Raw genomic sequence first — 26,476 nt, forward strand, 5'->3', positions numbered from 1 at the left:
CAGGTATTGTAACTCCACTGCAAAAAATGAAAATCTAAACAAGTATAATTTTATTATATTTAGACAAAATTCCAATTAATAAACTGACTACACTGCAATAAATGGCCTGTGAAATTTAAGAAATTGTTTCTCTTGCGAAGCAAAGATGGCCTAAAACTAGCAATATGTGTTTTAGTCAGTTGGTTGATGAAATTTGAATTTTGTATTTTACTTCAGCTTTCGGAGATGAGGCGGACCCACGATGTGTGCAATATAATAATTACAGGCCTAAACAAAGTAATAAGATTGATATTGTCAAGCAATGAGGTACAGTGTAGTATATGAAAATTAAACAGAAAATTAAACAGCCCATGGAGCTTGTTTGGAACATGATGAAATACTTCATCTGCAAGGAGGTCAAGCCAGGTACAAAACAGCAGTGTGTCCAAGCAATAGAGTTATTTTGGGACAGAAGAGTGACCAAAGATGTGTGTAACAGACTAATTACAGGCCTAAACAAAGCAATAAGGTTGATTGTGGAGAATAAAGGTGGACAGAGTGGAAAATGAAAAATAAAATAAAATAAAAAAAACATGGTTCTGTATTGTGCTTGAATAAAACAGACACATTCCTTAGTGTGTTCTGCCTGGCTAACAGTCTGAAAGGCTGCTGATGGCTGCATATTCACGGGGTGGGGGTGGGGGGCAGTCACAATATCGTAATATATGATCATGCTGCAGTACTGCTGGATCTCTCTTATAAGGATATAAATGCTATTCACCCTCAGTGGTGTTTTAACACTGCGCTATTATCAGATGAAACATTCAGACAGATTCTTGGAATTCAATAAGACTGAGTGTACCTCTCCATCCCTGCTATGGGAGATTCTTAAGGCAGTACTTAGAGGTGAAATATTAGTGTACTCATCATATCTCCATTAAAAAAAGAAGGAGAGAGCAGCAGCAGCTGGTGGAGACCATAAGTAACAAAGATCACCAATATTCGTGCTCACCCAGTCCAGCCCTTTAAAAAGAGAAGATAGATCTCCAAGCACGATACAATTTAAACTATGTGGTCACGGGGATTTTTTATGAACATGGAGAAAAAGCTGGTAGGCTGTTAGCTCACCAACTTAAATCCAAACCAGATGTACAACTTATATGACAAATCGAGGACCCATCAGGTGTACAGACTGCAGATCCTCTAAAAATACAGGACATCTTTAAAAGTTATTATTTTAATTTATACCTGTGCACCTCATGGCGCCCCTGGCCCGAGTATTTTAGCCCTGTGCACCTCATAGCGCCCCTGACCCAGAGTATTTTAGCCCTGTGCACCTCATGGCACCCCTGGCCCAGAGTATTTTAGCCCTGTGCACCTCATGGCGCCCCTGGCCCAGAGTATTTTAGCCCTGTGCACCTCATGGCGCCCCTGGCCCGAGTATTTTAGCCCTGTGCACCTCATGGCGCCCCTGGCCCAGAGTATTTTAGCCCTGTGGACCTCATGGCGCCCCTGGCCCAGAGTATTTTAGCCCTGTGCACCTCATGGAGGGCGCCCCTGGCCCAGAGTATTTTAGCCCTGTGCACCTCATGGAGGGTGCCCCTGGCCCAGAGTATTTTAGCCCTGTGCACCTCATGGAGGGCGCCCCTGGCCCAGAGTATTTTAGCCCTGTGCACCTCATGGCGCCCCTGGCCCAGAGTATTTTAGCCCTGTGCACCTCATGGCGCCCCTGGCCCAGAGTATTTTAGCCCTGTGCACCTCATGGCGCCCCTGGCCCAGAGTATTTTAGCCCTGTGCACCTCATGGCGCCCCTGGCCCAGAGTATTTTAGCCCTGTGCACCTCATGGCGCCCCTGGCCCAAGAATTTTAGCCCTGTGCACCTCATGGCGCCCCTGGCCCAGAGTATTTTAGCCCTGTGCACCTCATGGCTCCCCTGGCCCAGAGTATTTTAGCCCTGTACACCTCATGGCGCCCCTGGCCCAGAGTATTTTAGCCCTGTACACCTCATTGCGCCCCTGGCCCAGAATATTTTAGCCCTGTGCACCTCATGGTGCCTCTGGCCCAAGTATTTTAGCCCTGTGCACCTAATGGCGCCCCTGGCCCGAGTATTTTAGCCCTGTGCACCTCATGGCACCCCTGGCCCAGAGTATTTTAGCCTTGTGCACCTCATGGCGCCCCTGGCCCAGAGTATTTTAGCCTTGTGCACCTCATGGCGCCCCTGGCCCAGAGTATTTTAGCCCTGTGGACCTCATGGTACCCCTTGCCCAAGTATTTTAGCCCTGTGCACCTCATGGCACCCCTGGCCCAGAGTATTTTAGCCCTGTGCACCTCATGGCGCCCCTGGCCCAGAGTATTTTAGCCCTGTGCACCTCATGGCGCCCCTGGCCCAGAGTATTTTAGCCCTGTGCACCTCATGGCGCCCCTGGCCCAGAGTATTTTAGCCCTGTGCACCTCATGGCGCCCCTGGCCCAGAGTATTTTAGCCCTGTGCACCTCATTGCGCCCCTGGCCCAGAATATTTTAGCCCTGTGCACCTAATGGTGCCTCTGGCCCAAGTATTTTAGCCCTGTGCACCTAATGGCACCCCTGGCCCAAGTATTTTAGCCCTGTGCACCTCATGGCACCCCTGGCCCAGAGTATTTTAGCCTTGTGCACCTCATGGCGCCCCTGGCCCAGAGTATTTTAGCCCTGTGCATCTCATGGCACCCCTGGCCCAGAGTATTTTAGCCTTGTGCACCTCATGGCGCCCCTGGCCCAGAGTATTTTAGCCTTGTGCACCTCATGGCGCCCCTGGCCCAGAGTATTTTAGCCCTGTGCACCTCATGGCACCCCTGGCCCAGAGTATTTTAGCCCTGTGCACCTCATGGCGCCCCTAGCCCAGAGTATTTTAGCCCTGTGCACCTCATGGCGCCCCTGGCCCAGAGTATTTTAGCCCTGTGCACCTCATTGCGCCCCTGGCCCAGAATATTTTAGCCCTGTGCACCTAATGGTGCCTCTGGCCCAAGTATTTTAGCCCTGTGCACCTAATGGCACCCCTGGCCCGAGTATTTTAGCCCTGTGCACCTCATGGCACCCCTGGCCCAGAGTATTTTAGCCTTGTGCACCTCATGGCGCCCCTGGCCCAGAGTATTTTAGCCCTGTGCACCTCATGGCACCCCTGGCCCAGAGTATTTTAGCCCTGTGCACCTCATGGCGCCCCTAGCCCAGAGTATTTTAGCTCTGTGCACCTCATGGCGCCCCTAGCCCAGAGTATTTTAGCCCTGTGCACCTCATGGCGCCCCTGGCCCAGAGTATTTTAGCCCTGTGCACCTCATGGCGCCCCTGGCCCAGAGTATTTTAGCCCTGTGCACCTCATGGCGCCCCTGGCCCAGAGAATTTTAGCCCTGTGCACCTCATGGCGCCCCTGGCCCAGTGTATTTTAACCCTGTGCACCTCATGGCACCCCTGGCCCAGAGTATTTTAGCCCTGTGCACCTCATGGCGCCCCTGGCCCAGAGTATTTTAGCCCTGTGCACCTCATGGCGCCCCTGGCCCAGAGTATTTTAGCCCTGTGCACTCCTTTATCTAGGGGTATGAGACAGGGTTGCCCACTTAGCCCACTTTTATTTATACTGGCAATAGAACCACTATCCCTGGCCCTAAAAGCTGCACCCATGATACAAGGAATAAACAGGCGGAGAATTGAACATGAGCTATCACTTTATGCAGATAATACATTACTCTATATTTCAGACCCTCTTTTAAGTATTAACAAGGTCCTTACACAGTTACAAGCTTTTGGGTTAATCTCGGGCTATAAACTTAATCTATCAAAAGTGAATGTTTACCTGTGAATGATCATAGCGGAGACTCGAACCCGGGTCCCAGAGGTGTGAAGCAACAGTGCTAACCACTGCACCACCATGCCGCCCCCTTTATGCTATTTCATTGTATAAAAAGAAACTTACTGTACTGTACAATAAAGTTTTTCACCACTGCTTCTCCCTCAGCTCCCACTGTTTGCTAGCACATGCATCTTTGGATTTCTTAGTGCAACCTGTGCTTTATTTTTTTTTGTGAAATGTAAGTGCAGTATCTGTTTATTGAGTGCTGTGGTTTAATATGTACATTATTATTTCAGTACTGTGTATACTGTCCTTAATGTCTTGCCTCTCTCGTATAACTTGAGATACGCCCAAATTGACTTGCAACAAGTGGTCCTGGTTCCAAATGCGGAAGCCGATGGATACCTGTATTTTATATGATGTAGTGTGCTGGGTGTCAGACATTGCAATGCACCTTGCTTTGATTTTGACCCGTTAGATCAGAGGGAGGTAATCTTATCCAGAAAGGGCCGCTGTGTATGATGGTTTTCACTGCAACTATCTGAACAGCGACCCTAACGGTTATCCCAATACCTTGATCTTGCTAGCATATTTAAATGTGAACCTATTCAGGAATAGAGTGGTGAAGTCATTCAGAGGAGGACTGATGATTATCAGAGGGAACAAAGGGGCTGGGTACTTGTCAGTATCCAGTAGAACCACCATTCTCCTACACTGAATGGTTCTGGATGTGGCACAGACGCTAATCCCTCTGTATTAGGGGATCCGTCTCCAGTTTGTACTCTTCCAGTTAATAGGTAGATTATCAGACAGATTTTTGCCCTAGTCCAGTACTCATTGACAGCCTAATACATCGTTTTTCAGTTTCTCTTGATAGTCAATACATGTCACAGGATGTACATTACTCTGATGGGCAGGCCCTCTTACATATGATGGAAACACTACAACAACTTAAGAATAAAGGTCAGAAGAGTGAAATACATATAATGAGTGTGTAGCTCAGCAGACTAAGACTCTGTGGCTGTGATCAGAAGGTCGACAGTTCGTGCTCAGAATTGGCAGAATAGCCACATGTCCACAGGCTTTTGAACAATACCTGAAAACCCTGGGGGGCTCAAGGTAGCAGTGTCTTCACTGTGACCCCCAAGCTTGTTCTTGCCTTTATAGAGAGTAAGATGGGGCAAATTATTAATCCCATGGGGCCTCAGCAGAATTACAAACCAGTACAAGGAAAATAGTTGTTAATTTTGCATACTACCTTCTGCTGGCCTTATGAGAATATTCAGATTATCATTTTTCCCCATAATTGCAATTTTAACATTAAATTTATGATTTTACCATGGTCCTGTGGCCGCTTTATATGGTAATTATTGATGAAAACATTTTTGGAAAGTGAAACAATATTAAAATTGCTTTATTGCGTAAAAAAAACTGTTTTTATTTAGTAAAATAATGTTTTTTCGCTCTTTATACTGCCGTCTTGTGGCAAAATTTAGTACTGCAGTTTGAAAATAATTAAATGATTTCTTGCCGAAATTGCAATACCTACTTTTGGCCACGAGATGGCAGCAAGAAAATAGAAAAATTATTTTCCCACGGTCTACTAGCAGCTTTGTGTGGTAATTGTTTATATTAAAAATACATTGGACCAAGTCAAATTATTTTAATGAAGAAATAACATGAAAAAGCTGCTAGTAGACCGTGGGAAAATAATTTTTAACTTTTCTTGCTGCCATCTCGTGGCCAAAAGTAGGTATTGCAGTTTGAAAAGAAATGATTTCTTGCCGAAATTGCAATACCTACTTTTGGCCACGAGATGGCAGCAAGAAAAGTTAAAAATTATTTTCCCACGGTCTACTAGCAGCTTTTTGATGTTATTTCTTCATTAAAATAATTTGACTTGGTCCAATGTATTTTTAATACAAACAATTACCACACAAAGCTGCTAGTAGACCGTGGGAAAATAATTTTTAACTTTTCTTGCTGCCATCTCGTGGCCAAAAGTAGGTATTGCAGTTTGAAAAGAAATGATTTCTTGCCGAAATTGCAATACCTACTTTTGGCCACGAGATGGCAGGAAGAAAAGTTAAAAATTATTTTCCCACGGTCTACTAGCAGCTTTTTGATGTTATTTCTTCATTAAAATAATTTGTCTTGGTCCAATGTATTTTTAATACAAGCAATTACCACACAAAGCTGCTAGTAGACCGTGGGAAAATATTTTTTCTATTTTCTTGCTGCCATCTCGTGGCCAAAAGTAGGTATTGCAGTTTGAAAAGAAATGATTTCTTGCCGAAATTGCAATACCTACTTTTGGCCACGAGATGGCAGCAAGAAAATAGAAAAATTATTTTCCCACGGTCTACTAGCAGCTTTGTGTGGTAATTGTTTATATTAAAAATACATTGGACCAAGTCAAATTATTTTAATGAAGAAATAACATGAAAAAGCTGCTAGTAGACCGTGGGAAAATAATTTTTAACTTTTCTTGCTGCCATCTCGTGGCCAAAAGTAGGTATTGCAGTTTGAAAAGAAATGATTTCTTGCCGAAATTGCAATACCTACTTTTGGCCACGAGATGGCAGCAAGAAAAGTTAAAAATTATTTTCCCACGGTCTACTAGCAGCTTTTTGATGTTATTTCTTCATTAAAATAATTTGACTTGGTCCAATGTATTTTTAATACAAACAATTACCACACAAAGCTGCTAGTAGACCGTGGGAAAATAATTTTTAACTTTTCTTGCTGCCATCTCGTGGCCAAAAGTAGGTATTGCAGTTTGAAAAGAAATGATTTCTTGCCGAAATTGCAATACCTACTTTTGGCCACGAGATGGCAGGAAGAAAAGTTAAAAATTATTTTCCCACGGTCTACTAGCAGCTTTTTGATGTTATTTCTTCATTAAAATAATTTGTCTTGGTCCAATGTATTTTTAATACAAGCAATTACCACACAAAGCTGCTAGTAGACCGTGGGAAAATATTTTTTCTATTTTCTTGCTGCCATCTCGTGGCCAAAAGTAGGTATTGCAGTTTGAAAAGAAATGATTTCTTTCCGAAATTGCAATACCTACTTTTGGCCACGAGATGGCAGCAAGAAAAGTTAAAAATTATTTTCCCACGGTCTACTAGCAGCTTTTTGATGTTATTTCTTCATTAAAATAATTTAACTTGGTCCAATGTATTTTTAATACAAACAATTACCACACAAAGCTGCTAGTAGACCGTGGGAAAATAATTTTTAACTTTTCTTGCTGCCATCTCGTGGCCAAAAGTAGGTATTGCAATTTCGGCAAGAAATCATTTCTTTTCAAACTGCAATACCTACTTTTGGCCACGAGATGGCAGCAAGAAAAGTTAAAAATTATTTTCCCACGGTCTACTAGCAGCTTTTTCATGTTATTTCTTCATTAAAATAATGTGACTTGGTCCAATGTATTTTTAATATAAACAATTACCACACAAAGCTGCTAGTAGACCGTGGGAAAATAATTTTTCTATTTTCTTGCTGCCATCTCGTGGCCAAAAGTAGGTATTGCAATTTCGGGAAGAAATCATTTAATTATTTTCAAACTGCAGTACTAAATTTTGCCACAAGACGGCAGTATAAAGAGCGAAAAAACATTATTTTACTAAATAAAAACAGTTTTTTTTACGCAATAAAGCAATTTTAATATTGTTTCACTTTCCAAAAATGTTTTCATCAATAATTACCATATAAAGCGGCCACAGGACCATGGTAAAATCATAAATTTAATGTTAAAATTGCAATTATGGGGAAAAATGATAATCTGAATATTCTCATAAGGCCAGCAGAAGGTAGTATGCAAAATTAACAACTATTTTCCTTGTACTGGTTTGTAATTCTGCTGAGGCCCCATGGGATTAATAATTTGCCCCATCTTACTCTCTATAAAGGCAAGAACAAGCTTGGGGGTCACAGTGAAGACACTGCTACCTTGAGCCCCCCAGGGTTTTCAGGTATTGTTCAAAAGCCTGTGGACATGTGGCTATTCTGCCAATTCTGAGCACGAACTGTCGACCTTCTGATCACAGCCACAGAGTCTTAGTCTGCTGAGCTACACACTCATTATATGTATTTCACTCTTCTGACCTTTATTCTTAAGTTGTTGTAGTGTTTCCATCATATGTAAGAGGGCCTGCCCATCAGAGTAATGTACATCCTGTGACATGTATTGACTATCAAGAGAAACTGAAAAACGGTGTATTAGGCTGTCAATGAGTACTGGACTAGGGCAAAAATCTGTCTGATAATCTACCTATTAACTGGAAGAGTACAAACTGGAGACGGATCCCCTAATACAGAGGGATTAGCGTCTGTGCCACATCCAGAACCATTCAGTGTAGGAGTCTGGTGGTTCTACTGGATACTGACAAGTACCCAGCCCCTTTGTTCCCTCTGATAATCATCTGTCCTCCTCTGAATGACTTCACTACTCTATTCCTGAATAGGTTCACATTTAAATATGCTAGCAAGATCAAGGTATTGGGATAACCGTTAGGGTCGCTGTTCAGATAGTTGCAGTGAAAACCATCATACACAGCGGCCCTTTCTGGATAAGATTACCTCCCTCTGATCTAACGGGTCAAAATCAAAGCAAGGTGCATTGCAATGTCTGACACCCAGCACACTACAGCATATAAAATACAGGTATCCATCGGCTTCCGCATTTGGAACCAGGACCACTTGTTGCAAGTCAATTTGGGCGTATCTCAAGTTATACGAGAGAGGCAAGACATTAAGGACAGTATACACAGTACTGAAATAATAATGTACATATTAAACCACAGCACTCAATAAACAGATACTGCACTTACATTTCACGAAAAAAATAAAGCACAGGTTGCACTAAGAAATCCAAAGATGCATGTGCTAGCAAACAGTGGGAGCTGAGGGAGAAGCAGTGGTGAAAAACTTTATTGTACAGTACAGTAAGTTTCTTTTTATACAATGAAATAGCATAAAGGGGGCGGCATGGTGGTGCAGTGGTTAGCACTGTTGCCTCACACCTCTGGGACCCGGGTTCGAGTCTCCGCTATGATCATTCACAGGTAAACATTCACTTTTGATAGATTAAGTTTATAGCCCGAGATTAACCCAAAAGCTTGTAACTGTGTAAGGACCTTGTTAATACTTAAAAGAGGGTCTGAAATAAAGAGTAATGTATTATCTGCATAAAGTGATAGCTCATGTTCAATTCTCCGCCTGTTTATTCCTTGTATCATGGGTGCAGCTTTTAGGGCCAGGGATAGTGGTTCTATTGCCAGTATAAATAAAAGTGGGCTAAGTGGGCAACCCTGTCTCATACCCCTAGATAAAGGAGTGCACAGGGCTAAAATACTCTGGGCCAGGGGCGCCATGAGGTGCACAGGGCTAAAATACTCTGGGCCAGGGGCGCCATGAGGTGCACAGGGCTAAAATACTCTGGGCCAGGGGTGCCATGAGGTGCACAGGGTTAAAATACACTGGGCCAGGGGCGCCATGAGGTGCACAGGGCTAAAATACTCTGGGCCAGGGGCGCCATGAGGTGCACAGGGCTAAAATACTCTGGGCCAGGGGCACCATGAGGTGCACAGGGCTAAAATACTCTGGGCCAGGGGCGCCATGAGGTGCACAAGGCTAAAATACTCTGGGCCAGGGGCGCCATGAGGTGCACAAGGCTAAAATACTCTGGGCCAGGGGTGCCATGAGATGCACAGGGCTAAAATACTCTGGGCCAGGGGCGCCATGAGGTGCACAAGGCTAAAATACTCTGGGCCAGGGGTGCCATGAGGTGCACAGGGCTAAAATACTCGGGCCAGGGGCGCCATGAGGTGCACAGGGCTAAAATACTCTGGGCCAGGGGCGCCATGAGGTGCACAAGGCTAAAATACTCTGGGCCAGGGGTGCCATGAGGTGCACAGGGCTAAAATACTCGGGCCAGGGGCGCCATGAGGTGCACAGGGCTAAAATACTCTGGGCCAGGGGCGCCATGAGGTGCACAAGGCTAAAATACTCTGGGCCAGGGGTGCCATGAGGTGCACAGGGCTAAAATACTCTGGGCCAGGGGTGCCATGAGATGCACAGGGCTAAAATACTCTGGGCCAGGGGCGCCATGAGGTGCACAAGGCTAAAATACTCTGGGCCAGGGGTGCCATGAGGTGCACAGGGCTAAAATACTCGGGCCAGGGGCGTCATGAGGTGCACAGGGCTAAAATACTTGGGCCAGAGGCACCATTAGGTGCACAGGGCTAAAATATTCTGGGCCAGGGGCACAATGAGGTGCACAGGGCTAAAATACTCTGGGCCAGGGGCGCCATGAGGTGCACAGGGCTAAAATACTCTGGGCCAGGGGCGCCATGAGGTGCACAGGGCTAAAATACTCTGGGCCAGGGGCGCCATGAGGTGCACAGGGCTAAAATACTCTGGGCCAGGGGTGCCATGAGGTGCACAGGGCTAAAATACTTGGGCCAGGGGTACCATGAGGTCCACAGGGCTAAAATACTCTGGGCCAGGGGCGCCATGAGGTGCACAGGGCTAAAATACTCTGGGCCCGGGGCGCTATGAGGTGCACAGGGCTAAAATACTCGGGCCAGGGGCACCATGAGGTGCACAGGTATAAATTAAAATAATAACTTTTAAAGATGTCATGTATTTTTAGAGGATCTGCAGTCTGTACACCTGATGGGTCCTCGATTTGTGATATAAGTTGTACATCTGGTTTGGATTTAAGTTGGTGAGCTAACAGCCTACCAGCTTTTTCTCCATGTTCATAAAAAATTCCCGTGACCACATACTGAGAGGTTCTGTTTCGGTTGTTGTGATTAAATTGTATCGTGCTTGGAGATCTATCTTCTCTTTTTAAAGGGCTGAACTGGGTGAGCCCGAATATTGGTGATCTTTGTTACTTATGGTCTCCACCAGGTGCTGCTGCTCTCTCCTTCTTTTTTATGGAGATATGATGAGTACACTAATATTTCACCACTAAGTACTGCCTTAAGAATCTCCCATAGCAGGGATGGAGAGGTACACTCAGTCTTATTGAATTCCAAGATTCTGTCTGAATGTTTCATCTGATAATAGCGCGGTGTTAAAACACCACTGAGGGCGAATAGCATATATATCCTTAAAAGAGAGATCCAGCAGTACTGGGGCATGATCAGATATTACAATGGTAGAGTATTCCACCTTTTCCAAAGAGCCAAGCAATTTTTATCTATAAAAAAATAGTCAATTCTTGAACATAAATGGTGTACATTGGAAAAAAAATGAGAAAACTTTCATACTGGGGTTCAGGGACCTATACATGTAGCACAATCTAGAAAATCTGAGAGCTTGGTATCTCTTTTAGTGAGAGTTTGTGTTTTAAGACTAGACCGATCCAAAAAACGGTTCATAACACAGTTAAAATCTCTCTAAAATGAAATGTTGAGAATTCAAATCAGGTATTTTCCATATAAGCCTTTCCATATCGTCCCAGTTGGGAGCATTGACATTAACTAATACCACCAGAGTATTATAAAGCTGAGCAGAGACTATAATAAAGCAACCTTGTGGGTCAAATTGAATACTAGAGGGTGTAAAAAGAATTCTTTTATGTATCAAAATCGCCATTCCTCTTGCCTTGGCATTAAAATTAGAATGAAAGATTGACCTGACCCATTGTTTTTTTAGCTTCACGTGGTCCTGATTTGTAAGGTGTGTTTCTTGGAGAAATATAATTTCTGATCCTAAATTTTTAAGATGAGCAAATACCTTCTTACCATTTTTGAAAGAATGAGTCATACTGAAATGCTCAGTGAAATCAAACATGAAATTCTGGAGAAAGAAGTGGGGTAAAGCGTACCAACACTGGAGCAGTGGAGTGACAAAGTTTGCGGCTTTGTCTGGCAGTCTGATGGATGAGTCTGGGTTTGGAAGATGCCAGGAGAACCTTACCTGCCTGATTGCATTATGTCAAATGTAAAACTTGGTGGAGGAGGGATAAGATCCTTAGTTCTATTGAAGGGAACTCTTAATGCTTCAGTATACCAAGACATTTTGGACAATTCTGTGTTTCCAACTTTGTGGGAGCGGTTTAGGGGGAGGGGCCTTTTCTGTTCCAGCATGACTGTGCCCCAGTGCACAATGTAAGGTCTGCAGATGCAGCCACCTCAATTTTCTCCTCCAAGCCGGCTGCCTGCCAAAAGCCAGCCAAAGGGACTGACCCTCCTCCTTCTGGGGGGTGTGCCTAAATTCTCGTCTAAAACCGGCCATTTATTCACTTGCAGGGTGTTACCATGAGATAGCGCTCACTTTACAAAAACACATTTTAGTTGTGGTCACAAGTACAACGGGTATCAACCAGAATCTTTTGGTAGCCATTAGCAAGCCTCGCAGAATTTCTAGTTCATTTAGACTAGTTGGGTTCCTGGCACGGACCTGGCTTTTCAGCATAACCCACAACTGTTTTGAAGCTTGGAATCCTGATCAGGAATCAAGAAATTTACAAACGAGAGGAGGCCATTCGGCCCATCAAGTTCATTTGAGGAGAACTTAATTAATAGCTCAGCAACTAACAGCTAACTAATTTGTTGTTCTAATATTCATTTATAGTTTTGTATTATTCCTGTAAAATAATGTGATTGCACATTTTATACATCAACGTTTAATCTGTTGCATGTTATAAACTCTAAAAAGGCTGGTATTGTGTGTTTTCTTACAGTTTTTTTAAATTGCTAAGACAGAGTAGAATCTACGGTACTATCTCTTCACATACATGATCCATCCTTGGCATTGCTTTGAAGAAATATCTTGGCATGCAGCATTCATTGTTTGATCTTGTGTCAATTGACATAATTTGTTTATTTTATGTGGTTTTTACAATCTATTTTAGAAAGGGTCTTGATGGTAATTTAGCAAAATAACATATTTCAGTTTTGACTGTTTTATTAGCAGTTTTAGGGTCAGTATGTACTTATGTGAAAAATGGCCTCTGAAAATTTAATGTTGTGAGTGAGACAGGAATCCATGATTTTTGAAGCATTTAGTTATTGATTGCATTTTGTATGAAAGCAAAGAAAAATGCTTAACAGTTTAGCCCACATAAGCTAATGTTGTGGTGACTGTATGAAGAGTTTTGAGAAAGCAACTTCAGTATTGCAGTATCTGTCTTAGCAATTGAAAAAGAAAAACTGTAAAATTCCCACTGACTTTCCAAACTGATTAGTGTGAGGAGCAGTGACAAACATTCCAGACTGATGGACCAATGACAGTATGCAAAGGTCTGGTGACTCCAAAGTCACTTCAAAGTTGTAACACTTTAGTAATCAAACCTCACACAATTCTTTGAATGTCTCATTCACCTTTGTGTATCCAGCCCCTATGTCTATAAGCTTCAGAGCTCAAAAGTCTTGGCTATAAATGTTTATAATGTGATTTTTTACAATTTGTCAGCACCACTGAAAATAGGTTATTGAAAAGTGTGTGTTTAAAGTAGATTTTAACAAAGTAATAAAATAATCACATTCAAAATGATTTCAGATTATTGGTGCTGAGTTTGTGCTGAATAAAAGCATTTGTAGCACGTTAGGATAAATGTGTTTTAGATAGTCAAATATTTTACAGTTTTTCTGAATTGCTGAAATATTAGAAATCATTTTGGGAACAAAACTGCCGATTGCCAAATGTCATTTATTGAATCAGTCACTTGGCAAAACTTTAAACCATGCTCACCTAGTTAGACACAATTTGCAGATCTCAGTCACCCTTTTTGCAAAACTCAAAACACATTCTCATTCATTTTGCGCTATGGTGAACTTTGATGCAAAATAGAAAACACAGACCGCAGAAGTTAAGCGCAGCCAGCACACAGTAGTCATTTAAACACAATGACTCAAAACTGTTCACACACATTTCTAAACATTTGAAGAAGCCAAAGAGTGACTAGAACATAGAATAAGTGCCATAGGTGAATAGGAGCTGAATTTCGACGTCAAGGTACAAATGGGTTTCACAGAGGATTCTTTCTTTCTGTGACTCTGGCTTGGCAGTTGCACAACATTTTACTGTAATATGCCTTTCATCTGTTTATTTTTTGGCTTTGTCCTTTACACTAACTTTTCTGGAGTACTGAATACGGCAAATGTTACATATTAGTTATCAGTCATAACTGTACAGTATACAAAAATGTTTGGTAGACGACCATACTTTTATTTTTTTTATTATAGTCTTACAGTTTCTAATTTACATGCCAACAACTATTTTGACTGGCAGTGTTTTTGTTTAGCTTGAATTTTAGGGTTTGAGCTTAGTGGTTTGATTAAAGGAGAGGAGATTTTAGGAAATGTGTTTTAGCAATTCAGAAAAACTGTAAAATGTCAAGGCATGTCAGACTATGAAAGTGGGTGAAAGGCTTCAGACTTCAGACTCCAAAGGGTTACAGTAAATACTTATTATGCTATGTTTCTTTTACGTTCCTCTTTTTGAGTCTGGTACTATGACAAAAACTTCCCAGTCTATCTATTTAGTGCTACTTCACCATTCCATCCTGTTTGTGCAATGTAGTGACGTAAAGTACTGTCAGCAAAACAGCATGATACTACCACCACCCTGCTTGACCATTGGTTCAGTGTTCTTAGGTTAAGAACACAACCTCACCTTGATCCCCTGCAAACATATCTCTTTTCATTGTGGCCAAGCAGAGAAGTTAATGACACATTCACACGTCATTGTGACTGCCCCCCACCCCCACCCCGTGAATATGCAGCCATCAGCAGCCTTTCAGACTGTTAGCCAGGCAGAACACACTAAGGAATGTGTGTTTTATTCAAGCACAGTACAGAACCATGTTTTTTTATTTTTCATTTTCCACTCTGTCCACCTTTATTCTCCACAATCAGCCGTATTACTTTGTTCAGGCCTGTAATCAGTCTGTTACACACATCTTGGGTCACTCTCCTCTCCCAAAATAACTCTATTGCTTGGACACGCTGCTGTTTTGTACCTGGTTTGGCCTCCTTGCAGTTGAAGTATTTCATCATGTGCCAAACAAGCTCAAAGGCTTAAAATCTGTTTAATTGTCATATACCACACTGTACCTCATTGCTCGACAATATCAATCTTATTACTTTGTTTAGCTCTGTAATTATTGTACTGCACAATTCTAATTTCATGAAAAACACATTTTGATAGGTTTAGGCCATCTTTGCCTCACAACAGAAACAATTTCTTAAATTTCACAGGCCATTTATTGCAGTGTAGTCCGTTTATTAATGAAATTGGAATTTTGTCTAAATATAAGAAAATTATACTTGCTCAGATTTTTATTTTTTGTAGTGAAGTCAAGATAAGTCACTTCAGCTTTCATAGTCACTGCTCTCCCTGGTGGATGAATAAATCATTGCAAGTACTTTACACACAGAGAGGTAAGGGGAGGATCATGCCGGCCCCCTTGTTCATTACATCATCGTGGGGGATCTCATTATACTCAAGGTCCCACCCAGGACCCAGCAGGGGCCAGCCAAGGACCAGCCAAGGACCAGCCAAGGACCAGCCAAGGTCCCTTCATGGAAACAGGGGAAAATTCAAGTGGCTACATCTGTAAACTTGTGACCACAACTAAAATGTGTTTTTCTAAAGAAAGCACCATTTCATGGTAACTCCCTGCAAGTGAATAAATGGGCGGGTTTAGATGAGAATTTAGGCACACCCCCAGGAGGAGGGGGGTTACTCCCTTTGGTTAGCTTTTGGCAGGCAGCCGGCTTGGAGGGGAAAACTGAGGTGGCTGGATCTATATGTTTCCAGTTCACATTTAAAGGAGTAATTCAGGACACTTTTCATAGAATGAAACATCTTTTTACTAGACGATAAAATGCAATTAGGGATTCAGTCTATTCCCATTCCGTGAAACCTTCACATTGCTGTTCTAAAACCAAGGTTTTACAGTCTTTTGCATGTTGTCTTTATATTTTATACGAAATATATCCATATAAAATATTGGGCTTAATACATTACTGTGAAATAACTAAATATAGCACAAAATATTTACAAAATGTACATTCTAATGAATTTTATTGATGAACATCATGTCTATGGTTAAAAATCCCCTTTTAGACTGACCATTTTTCCCCACTGTGTATTATTCATGAAAATCAAGGTTGAAAATTCTGTTATAGCCTGACATCTTTAGTATAAACAATCAAGATAACATGGGCTATTTGAAAAGCATTTTAGACCAAGTAATATTGACCCCATCAGTCAGAAGGCACTACGGTTTGAGAGAGATTACACAGAGCACAACATGTTAACACAATCTTGTCAATAAGGCTATCCTCCACTTTACCATTTTGTTCCACTCTAAGGAGGTTTACAGGCAGAGTTGATCCTAGAATTGTATATTTCTGCCTCAACACTCCAATCACTCTTTTAACATGATTTCTCACAAGAGAAATTTCTCCAGCAGATTTAATATCTCTGCGGCTAAGCCGTTTCTTCCCTTGCATGGATGGAGGTGTTACTAATTCTGCACAAAACAAGCCAACGCTATCCTCCATCGTGAAATCCCGTTCAGCCAGTACCAAGTCCCCTGGCAGGAGCTGGTCAAGGAAGCCACTGTATTTCGTAAGGTGTTTGTCTGTGAAACGTCCACCCCAGGCCTTTGACACAAAGGAGATGGTACCCTGTGGGGTGATTGAAACAAGGAACTTTACAGTGTTGTGTTGTTTGTAGATGCTCCATGTTTGATCTTGAGCTTTTAAATCTGAAGGACACTCTATGAACACCTCAAAGCAGTCAATTATGCTTACACAGTTCTTAAAAAATGTCTGAAGACATATTGGTAAGCTGTGTCTTAGGTCTTCTCTTTTTGGCCACAATATTAGGGGCTGAAGCTGGTTTGCCATGACATGTATCCAATGGAGAAAGATTCTAGATACTGTTGACTGATTAATCCCAAAGAGGTGACCTAAAAATTCCTCAGACAGATTCAGGCGCAGTTTCATCAGTGTAAGGAGAAGTTCCCAAGTAGGCTTGAGGGACTGTTCTGCAGTAGCAGGAGGAATTGATGATACATCGCTATACAATAACATGAAAGTCTGTAAATTGGGTAGTCCGGTGAAATATTTCATTTTGTCGTCATCAAACAGTGAAGCGTCCAAAGGACAAAACTTCAACTCGCTTTCTAATTTGTGAACTTTGTCTCTCAGTGACTGACATTCGGTGCTTAAAGATTCGACCTGTTCATGTAATGAGATGATGTCACTGCGTTTCTCCTCGGTCTGGACCTCAGGGCTTTGGACGTCTGCAACCTGTACCTCCGCTTGGGAGGCAGGACTTTGATGCAGGTTCAGGAGAGCAGTGGCCGCTAGCTCTTTACATGCGCTGGCATGTTTTTTCTCAGGAACTTCTTGAGATTGTACACGTCTTTCCAGGTTGTTGACAGCCCAAGTTTGATCAGTCGTGGAGGTGAAACTGAAAAGACTTGGCACAAAGTCAGGGTGTAGGGGATCATCTCTCTTTTTTCCTAAAAGAAAGAAAATGTTTTACTAGTAATGCAATATTAACTAACTTACATTGCCACACAAGAAATACACATAGGTTCATCATTACTTTTTTCATCACTACTGCAGAACATTTAACTTGTGTACCTGGGGTACTCTACAAAACAGGACTATGAAAGTAGCCTAGGAGTGTGATTCCGCCACCCATAAGGCTAATGATAAATAAAATGTCAACATATTTTACAGTAAGTAGCTCCTTATAAGGAAAACTGGGTTTGTCTTGGCTAGCTAACACTATCTAACCATTCCACACTTGTAGAACACAAAGCTCATCATGGTTGCTTTTAATAAATGCTGACACAGACTATAAATGGATGATGCTATTTAATTCAGTCAATACAGTATAGTATGATTTCACCCAAAAATCCAACATACTTGACATGGAATGACAACTGGAAATCCACAATTCGGAGCCTGGATTCCAGGTGTCTCCGTGGATTACAGCAATCCATTCATTTTCTTCAGTTTTCGGCAGCCTGTAAAATAATAGCCCCAATGTCTTGTTAAATCGATTTATACAGTCGTGTAGCATTTCTTTCCCATTTCAGATGTTTCTGCAGCATCCGAGCTGAAAGCTACTCACTGCCACTCTCAGTGGGTGTAACCACAGTAACTTCCATCTACTGTGAAGCCAGGTGCCAACCCTCTATAGTGTTATCTAAACTCCAATCAATGATTCTCTTAAATTAGCCCATATTAAAACACTAAAAGGTCAAAAATTAAACTGTTTACTGGCAGTAATGATCAAATCGCAATATCATTTTAACCCTTCTATTTCTGCCTGTTGGAGGCAAATATACATCTCTAAATGGGAATATGCCATACATACAATAAAGTACTTACCATTTGTCCGGTTCATAGCCACGTACAGAGACTAGCATAATTTTTTCCTTTTACAACAAAGGCGGATCATGATTATACAGTGGTGGGTAGAAGGAGTGAAATTGAGGTGTACATTTTTGAGTACGAGCGGGAATCACACAATAACAAGGAAGACAGCTATTTTTGCGATATTGCTCTTGATATGGATTTAGAGTGTACATTTGATACTTCCACACAGTAATAAACAGTATAGGAAAACGTAACTTACAGGGTGAGTATTTGTGGGACTTACCTTTCTGCGTTATGATGCAGCTCAGTTAATTTTGGATTCACGGCATCCAAGGGAAGCTGGAGCACCTAAGTCCGATTGAAAACACAAGGTAAATTTAAAATAGGACATCAATTTTGAAAAATGAATCAAATTAGGCTAAACTGCAATCATACTAAAAGTACGATACTACTGCTTTATATGAGTAACCAGGCTGAACATGTATTCTGTTTCTGTATAAGTATTCTTGTACATATAAATTATTAACCTACTGTAGGAGCACTGGGTGTTGCGGGGTGGAGGAACAGTGATGCTGCAGGATTGGTAGGTGATGAAGCATCAGTGCTGCTGTTGCTCAGGTATGCTGAGTGGACCATGAAGAGATTGAAAACACAACAAGGTACGTTTCAAAAAAGCCAGAAATAAGGAATCAAAGTAATTGTGTATTTTACTGCCACATCACATAAGGAATCTTAAACATTTATGATAATTAGATAAGTAATCATGCTGAATATGTATACCATTGCCAATAAATAAGTTAATTTAAGAGTCCATATTTCAGTAATGCTGCATGTCAGAAGTGCTGCAGGATGATGACCATTGATGTTACAGGTCAGGAGTGGTGATGACCAATGATGTTACAGGTCAGGAGTGGTGAATTAAGAGGTCATACTTATTATACCTGTGCTACCTTTGACACTATAGCTGTGCTCAACAGCTATGTGCTTTAAATTTACAAGTAGAGAGGTGCATTGTGGTATAGGGGCCCTCTTCTTGACCACACGGCGATGCACAAAGATGGTGGGAATAGCATCTGCTCTCAGTCTAGTCTTGCCCTTTCTGGTCTTCACAAACTGGTCTGCATGAAAATGTTCCTGCAGAAAGACTTACGTTTAATTCTAACGCACAACTCAGTTTTGTCTACACACAAAATATTCTATAGTAGTCAAATGCACAGCATTAGGGAGCACACTTATACGTACTGGACATGTATACCTTTCTCAATACGTGAAAGACAACCAAGAACATATTCATATAAATTCATAACACATCAGTAACTAATGTCGCTTGTCATTCTTTGTTAAACATCTGCAGCAAAAGTTGCTGATAATCATAAGTTGTGATTCACAACTAATGAAGTTGTGAACTTAAGCTGAGGAACAAAGACTACATCTTATTTCCCAAATCAATTGTACCTAACTCTAACTCTCTGTCTTTCTCTCCCTCTCTCACACTCTAACAGCAGAGGAGCCTCGGGGGAATTCAATGGAGCTTGAATACCTTCTGCAGTTAGACATCATCCTCACCTTACACCCCGAGTCTTAACCCTCTGGATTTTGCATGTCTTTCCCTGTTCTTTATTGTTTAATAAACTAAACATTAAGTTTCCCAATGTGGTGTTTGTGAAAAAGTGTGAATGCAGTGTTTGAATACGATTACCTGACATAGTTTTTTGTTGTTGTAATCATTAGTTATAGTGAAATTTCTCCTGCTGACTTGAGCCAACCATTTTTTTCTCCTCTTCGTGTCACTGGGGAAACCGTACATCTTTACTCCTTTCTCTGAGCGATTGGAGCATCCCCATGCCGCACAGCAAACCATGGTGGAGACTATATGCAAGGACATCATGGAGGAAAGGGTACAGACATACTGCATTAGATGCCCTTCGTGTTTCTGAGTAGGGAAGGGGTACATGGACCAAAAACAATATCTCAGTATTTTTAGGCAGAATAGTGATACATGAGATGTTCTATGTATTGCCCTAAATGTTCAGTTTTAAATCAAAACAACATATGAGATATCACAAACACCTATTAAAATAATGTAAGGTGAATTTTTTTTTTATAAAAATTCTCTTTATTTCACACAGAAGTCTAGACCAAAATGAAGACAAAAATAAATTATGCCTCCATCTATTGAATGGGCAAAATATAGCAGATACAACAAAAAAAAGCATTTCACTCCACTATGTATACCAACAGACACCTTTTTCTCAGTTTATGACACTGCTCTCAAAACATAACATTATTTTTTTCTGTTCATAAACAATGGGTCATTGATAGCGCCAAAATTCCAAGGGAAAACACATTTCCTAATAAGTAAAGCTAATCCATCTTGAAGCTTCAATATCTCCAAGTAAACATGTTTTAGCACTGTGAAATTTAAGCCCTCTTTCTTGAAAACACTTTTTTCTACAAGGGTTTAAATATACACTTGATTTGAAGACCGCCATACACAAATACATGAATATTTAAAAAATTAATTAACCTTTACGTCAGCTGTTCAGTCCCAGGTATGAGGACTCTTCAGTCAATCAGTCCTCTAATTAAGGAGCTGCAGTCAAAACCCGTATACAACGGCCCTTTCTGGATGAAATTGCTCTAAAAACTGAAGGCTGACACTGAAATTGTGATTAATGTCTGAAAAGATCTTCATTTTAAGGAATTAGCCTTCAGAAAAATGAAACAAATATTATAAATTACGATATTTTTTACCTGAACCGTTTGGCAATGCTTCAAAACTAAATGAACCACATGAGATTGGTAAGCACAGCACACACATCAAATGAATCACGAAAAGGAGCCGGCTCATACAGATCACTAGTAATTAAGTCACTAAGATTACCAAGGCCCTTAGTTACCACGGGATCACTGAAACCACCATGAATTAAAGAAATGGTAGAACATTAATCTGACCTGGATTTTGAAGCATCCCTTCCCCTACCTCTAAACATATCAATAAACGTCATGATATGATTGCTCTTGACTACCATACATAACATTGTTTTAAGTATACAAAGCCAACCAATCAGGGCTACCAACTTCCACGCATCTGGCGTGACACTCAGGCTTTCAGACTCTCACGCTCACGCAAGAAATCTTACAGTAAATAGAACTAAAATTAGCTACATCAAAAGCGTTGGGGTAATTTACAAACCCTAGAGACCATTTACAAGTTAAAATCATTACATACATGTAAATAAGTGTGTAGCCTTGCCTCGAACTGATAATCCCACGCCAGCCAGCTGACCAAAGTTGGAAACACTGCACCACGCTCTTTAGCTAACGTAAGCCTAAAATATGTCAACAAGGTAGTAACCCTAGCTCTTAACAGCACCGAATTTCACTTTTTAATAAACATATTGATATAACTACTTACACATGTCGGTGTGCTATATAAATACAGTAAAATAATATATTTATTGACAATTACCAAAAATCGCTGTTCTGTCCCTTTGTAATGAATGTATATCCCCACGAAGCACTTCCCGGAACTATCCGAAATCTACGTGGACCACGTGACCACCAAGCGCTGGAAAACTTCTGCTGATGCGTCACCCGACTCTCTAGCCCAATCCCTAACCGGTCCCTACATACTCCGCTTCACCATCCCGCCTTTGTCTGCGTGTTTCCGAGACCATGTTTGAGATGCAGCATGGGCTAAGGGGCAGTGGACCATTATGTTCCACTACGTCCTCAATATCCCACAATGCTTCGCACACAGGAAGCACAACAGCGCGAAAGAATGTTGAGGATTCCACGCTTCACGGGAAAAACGTGGTCATTATTAATGTAGCGTGAGATCTATATTGAAGTAAATGAAATTTAAGGCTGAATAAAATGTATTTTACAATCCTTTAATATATTTTTGAATATCTAAACATTTCAGTCACGAATATAATAGAACACGAGCCAAAAAGACGCATATTGGCCAACTGTAGTGAGTGCATCCATCCGTCTATTAAATGCGTGTTACTGTAATAACTATCTTGCTATTTAAAGAGATATCTAATAGTGGTTAATCAACTGATGCAGGCTTTTCACTACTGAAAGCAAGCGTCCTGGCTTCATGCCACGTCTGTGATAATGAGTAACTTTTAAATCTAAGTCTGACGCCAAATTCACAGGCATAGAAAAGCTTGAGTTTAAAAGACTCATCCAAGTAATTCACAGCTAATAGTTCTCATACCTTTTGACACAACATGAAAGGATAGTGGAACACAGCTGATCAATGGCAGCAATGATGAATTTGAAATAACCCCGTCACCATACATTATTTATCGACATGCAAATATATGGGTGGAAAACCAAAAAATAGTGCGCGAACAGGTTTTCCAGTCAGCTCTGAATAAGTGCATTCCTTTTGCATTGGTTCCCTTTTGGTATAACCTTATTCTGCCACGTAAAATTTTCCTGTACATTAATTGTTTTCTCGACTAAACCTCGGTCACTTATAAAAATTGTTTTTAAGCAATATTTTTTAAAAGTACTTTATTGTGCAGTGTTTTAAGGATAATCGGTGTCACCAACTTTGGTCAGCTGGCTGGCATGAGCTTTCCATCGATACAAGTCTTCACATGCATTTACATATATATAACAGTTTTATTAACTTGTAAATAGTCTATAGGGTTTGCAGACTACCCCAACACCTTTGATGCATCTAATTAAAGTTTTATAATGGAATAATATCGATTTGCCGTAAGATTTCTTGCATGGGCGTGAGTCAGAAAGCCTACCATGCCAGTTGCGTGAGTTCGCAACCCTGGGATAGTAAAAAATATGTTTTTATTAAAATACTTAATGACAAAAAGGATTCGTACCTTTCTTAATCGTTATTTATTTATTTATTTAATATTCGCAACTCTTCAGCGCAATTTTGCTACTGATCCTGCAAACCGAAAGCACGTCACATCCATTGCCTGCATAGAGCCTATTACACATTAGAATAAGTTACATGTCCATTAGGACATCAGGAAATTGCCCCGTGTGCCAGATGGCTCAAATTCAACATTAAAAGGATTTTTGTCCCTGTGAGTCTAATTATAAGGTACATATTATAGTCACGTGACTGCTGATTTTAAAACGGTTGCTGAACAGGGATGGCCCACTCAAAACTGCAGTAACACAAATGGCCACTTGAGGGTCCACACAGGCAACAATCTCCCATAACACCTCTGCAACAAAAACCACACGCTCACCCAGCTGCGCATTTATAAATTGTGGGAGGAAGCTCATGCCAACTCAGGAAGAACATTTAAGCCCCACACACAAAAATAAGGGACTTTTTTCATTTACGGGGGAACTTGTGCCAACTAAAGTATTTGTGCCAACACCCTTTTCTATCCATCTTCCAGTTGCGTGCCAAGTACTGCATCTCATTGCAGATATTACTGTATATTATGCATAGAAAACAAGAATAGTCTAGATATGCTTAAAATGCTTGAAAATGTTTGCTGATGTGTTTGTCAGAATAAGATAAAACCCGGCACTGCAGTCTTCTTATGTCCTGTAGACACTGTGATCCTAGAATTATTATATATTGATGATGATATAATGTCATACAAATGCAACCAAAGTATTCTCTAAAAGACTGAAGAGGCTGCTATTCTGAGCCATTAACCAATCCCTGTTAGACACCAGAAAAGGAAAACATTCAGTCCTTTTGAAAAACATGTTGTTTCTCCTATCGCTCACAGGACATGTTGAAACCTTTTTAAATCCAATTGCTGTTGTTCCAGAGGATGCTCTTAAGCTTTTCCCTGCTCATATGTGTTTTCAGTGCGATCATGACGCACGCCTCAGTGTCTGAGGGTGAGCGGGTCCTTCTGGGCATCAGCGACACACTCATCCGCCTGTCAGTGGGACTGGAGGATGAGGAGGACATCATCAGGGACCTGGACTACGCTCTCAGTAAAGCCGAACTTAAACGAGCAGCCAATCTGCACACACAGAAGGATATTTTTTTCTACCGTAAAATTGGTTCAGAAAATATGTTAATGCAACTAAATGTGTGTTACCTGTGTTGTAGGGGGATTTTAGTGCAAACCCTACTTTGGCATTATGGGGAATCTTGTTAATTTTTTAGATGAAGTTGCCAGCCTCTAATACTGATTAGCATACTGTCTGAAACATAAAGCTGGCATTTAAAAATGTTACAAGGGAGAAACATTAATTTAAGTCAACTTACCCTTTAATACTGGTAACTGAGAGCAAATGAACATAACAATTATCATATGAACATAAAAATCACTTTTCCACATGGTCTCCCAGCAGGGCAATGCACCGGTTCCTTCCTTCCCCATAAATCCACCAATGCATACAAACTTCTCTAGTACAGGTTTGCAGTACAGCAGGGGCTTATCCCAGAGAGGCAGGCAATTACAGGGTACGCATAAACTGTTTTTACAGTTGCCATGTTGCCTAACCACACGTTTTTGGACCGTGGGGGAAGCCCATTCAGACTTTGGAATTACATATGAACAGGATTAATGTGTAACCAAAGGTCCATGGCTGTTTTAAATCTTTCAACATTGGACACATATCTCCCGGGAGACCCAGCCATGGTTAACCTTGATTTATGTCGGATGGATCAACATCTCTGACAGCAAATTAGCCCTAGACATAATCCTTGAACCTACCCTCTTAGCTCAGCTTCATTAGAGTGCTGTCTCTGCCTGCCACAGCCAACATATGTTGCCGTTTTCTTCAGTGATACTTTAGCGCTCACCAGAATCATCGAAGGAAATGGCTTGCTGCCACCCTCTACTGGTGGGTGTTTCAGCTATCATCTCCCCCAGGGCACCATCAGCTCAATGGTCACCACCAATAAGGCACTTTTGGACCAGAGAATGAGGTCTGAAATTCTGCTCTGGGCATCTCAGCTGCCCCCTGAAATCTGCCCATATCATGCTGTAGTTAGAATCCAGTCATGATAGCTTGGAGAAACAGCCTCTCTATAAACCGCTTTGCTTTTTAACAAAGCAGCGAAACCTATTGAATAGCAACATTCAATAATGTGGAGCTATATACTGTTGAAACACAGTATTTATATCAACTAAAACCCCTGAAAATATAGCCTACACTTCCAAGGCTGGAGTGATGAGAGAACAGTCTATTTTACGCTCTGTAAACCTGTGTTTTCTCATACACAGATCAAATAATCTTCAAATATGGAAGATTGAATACAAGAATACATTTAAGCATTGCTTAACGTCCTACAGCACAGCGTCCAACTGCATATACGTCCCAGGTCCCAAAAGGTTAAAACAGAGTTGGAAAATCCTCACTGATAATGTGATGCGGCAGACAGAAGTGGCATTAGGGAACTGTGTGTACACTGTCAGAAAAAAGGACACAGCTTTGTTCCCCAAGAGACAAACAACATTAGTGTACCTCAAATGGTACAAAAATGTTCCTAAGAGTCCAGTTCTATAGCTCAAAAGGTACATTTACCTGTATCTAAGGGTATAATTGGCAGACCCTTGAGGGTACAGCCCAGTGACTAATAACTGTACCCTCAAAGCTACAAACTCATACTTTTGTCTAACAGTGTAGCTGATGTAAACAAAGAGAATGCACTGCCAGCTGTATAATGGTACGCCCGTACAGTACATATCTGACTTATAATACGTATAATATTTGATAGCAATTATAAACATCTGTGTTTAGCATTTATGTACATTATTTACTATACTTTTTAATGGTTATTTTTATGTCTACTATTTTACTTTTGGGGTGCTAATGCAGTGTACATGTATTAGGGTTAACTATGTTGGCTATTTAGGCTGTACAGGTAGAGTATAGGTCTAGTATACATGATGATTGCATAGTGTCACCTTGCAAAATAAAATACACACACGGAATGTATACACACAAGCCAAAGCAATGTTTTCTGTAGGGGCAATCAAAATCGTAAACCTAATCACCCTAATCACCAAATCATCAAACATCATCATGCTTTTATGAGATGTTCTGGAGCAAAGATTATGAGAAAGATTTGTATCTCCTTCTGCTCACTAGGAATTAGAGGCTTGACTACTTGAAGAATGGTCCAATTTCCTCTACATACAGTTTGACACTTTGTTTTGGTTAGCGTCAGACTTGATATCTATTGTTATATGTGTCCATTATTTTGTCCAGGCATTGTATATATTACAGGTGTATCAGTAGGGATGCATCTTAAGAAACTGGCAACTAGCCACCTGGAATAGTTCAGTAAAAATGTACTGCCACAGAAAGACTTTCACTATTTCAAGTTTTTAAGTCTA

General features: G+C 41.2%; 1 protein-coding gene across 1 annotated transcript; it reads right to left on the bottom strand.

Annotated features, from left to right (window-relative positions):
• Positions 1–17,143: 17,143 nt before the first annotated feature.
• On the bottom strand, positions 17,144–24,606 carry LOC125709370 (uncharacterized). Its single transcript, XM_048977693.1, has 7 exons — positions 24,397–24,606; positions 19,870–20,039; positions 19,112–19,304; positions 18,702–18,793; positions 18,454–18,518; positions 17,698–17,815; positions 17,144–17,302 (listed from the first exon to the last, which is right to left on the bottom strand). The coding sequence occupies exons 1-7, from the start codon at positions 24,509–24,511 to the stop codon at positions 17,144–17,146; spliced, it is 912 nt and encodes a 303-aa protein (XP_048833650.1). The 5' UTR covers positions 24,512–24,606.
• Positions 24,607–26,476: the final 1,870 nt, after the last annotated feature.

Source organism: Brienomyrus brachyistius, chromosome 15 (assembly GCF_023856365.1).
Source record: "Brienomyrus brachyistius isolate T26 chromosome 15, BBRACH_0.4, whole genome shotgun sequence".
NCBI classification, from domain to species: domain Eukaryota; kingdom Metazoa; phylum Chordata; class Actinopteri; order Osteoglossiformes; family Mormyridae; genus Brienomyrus; species Brienomyrus brachyistius.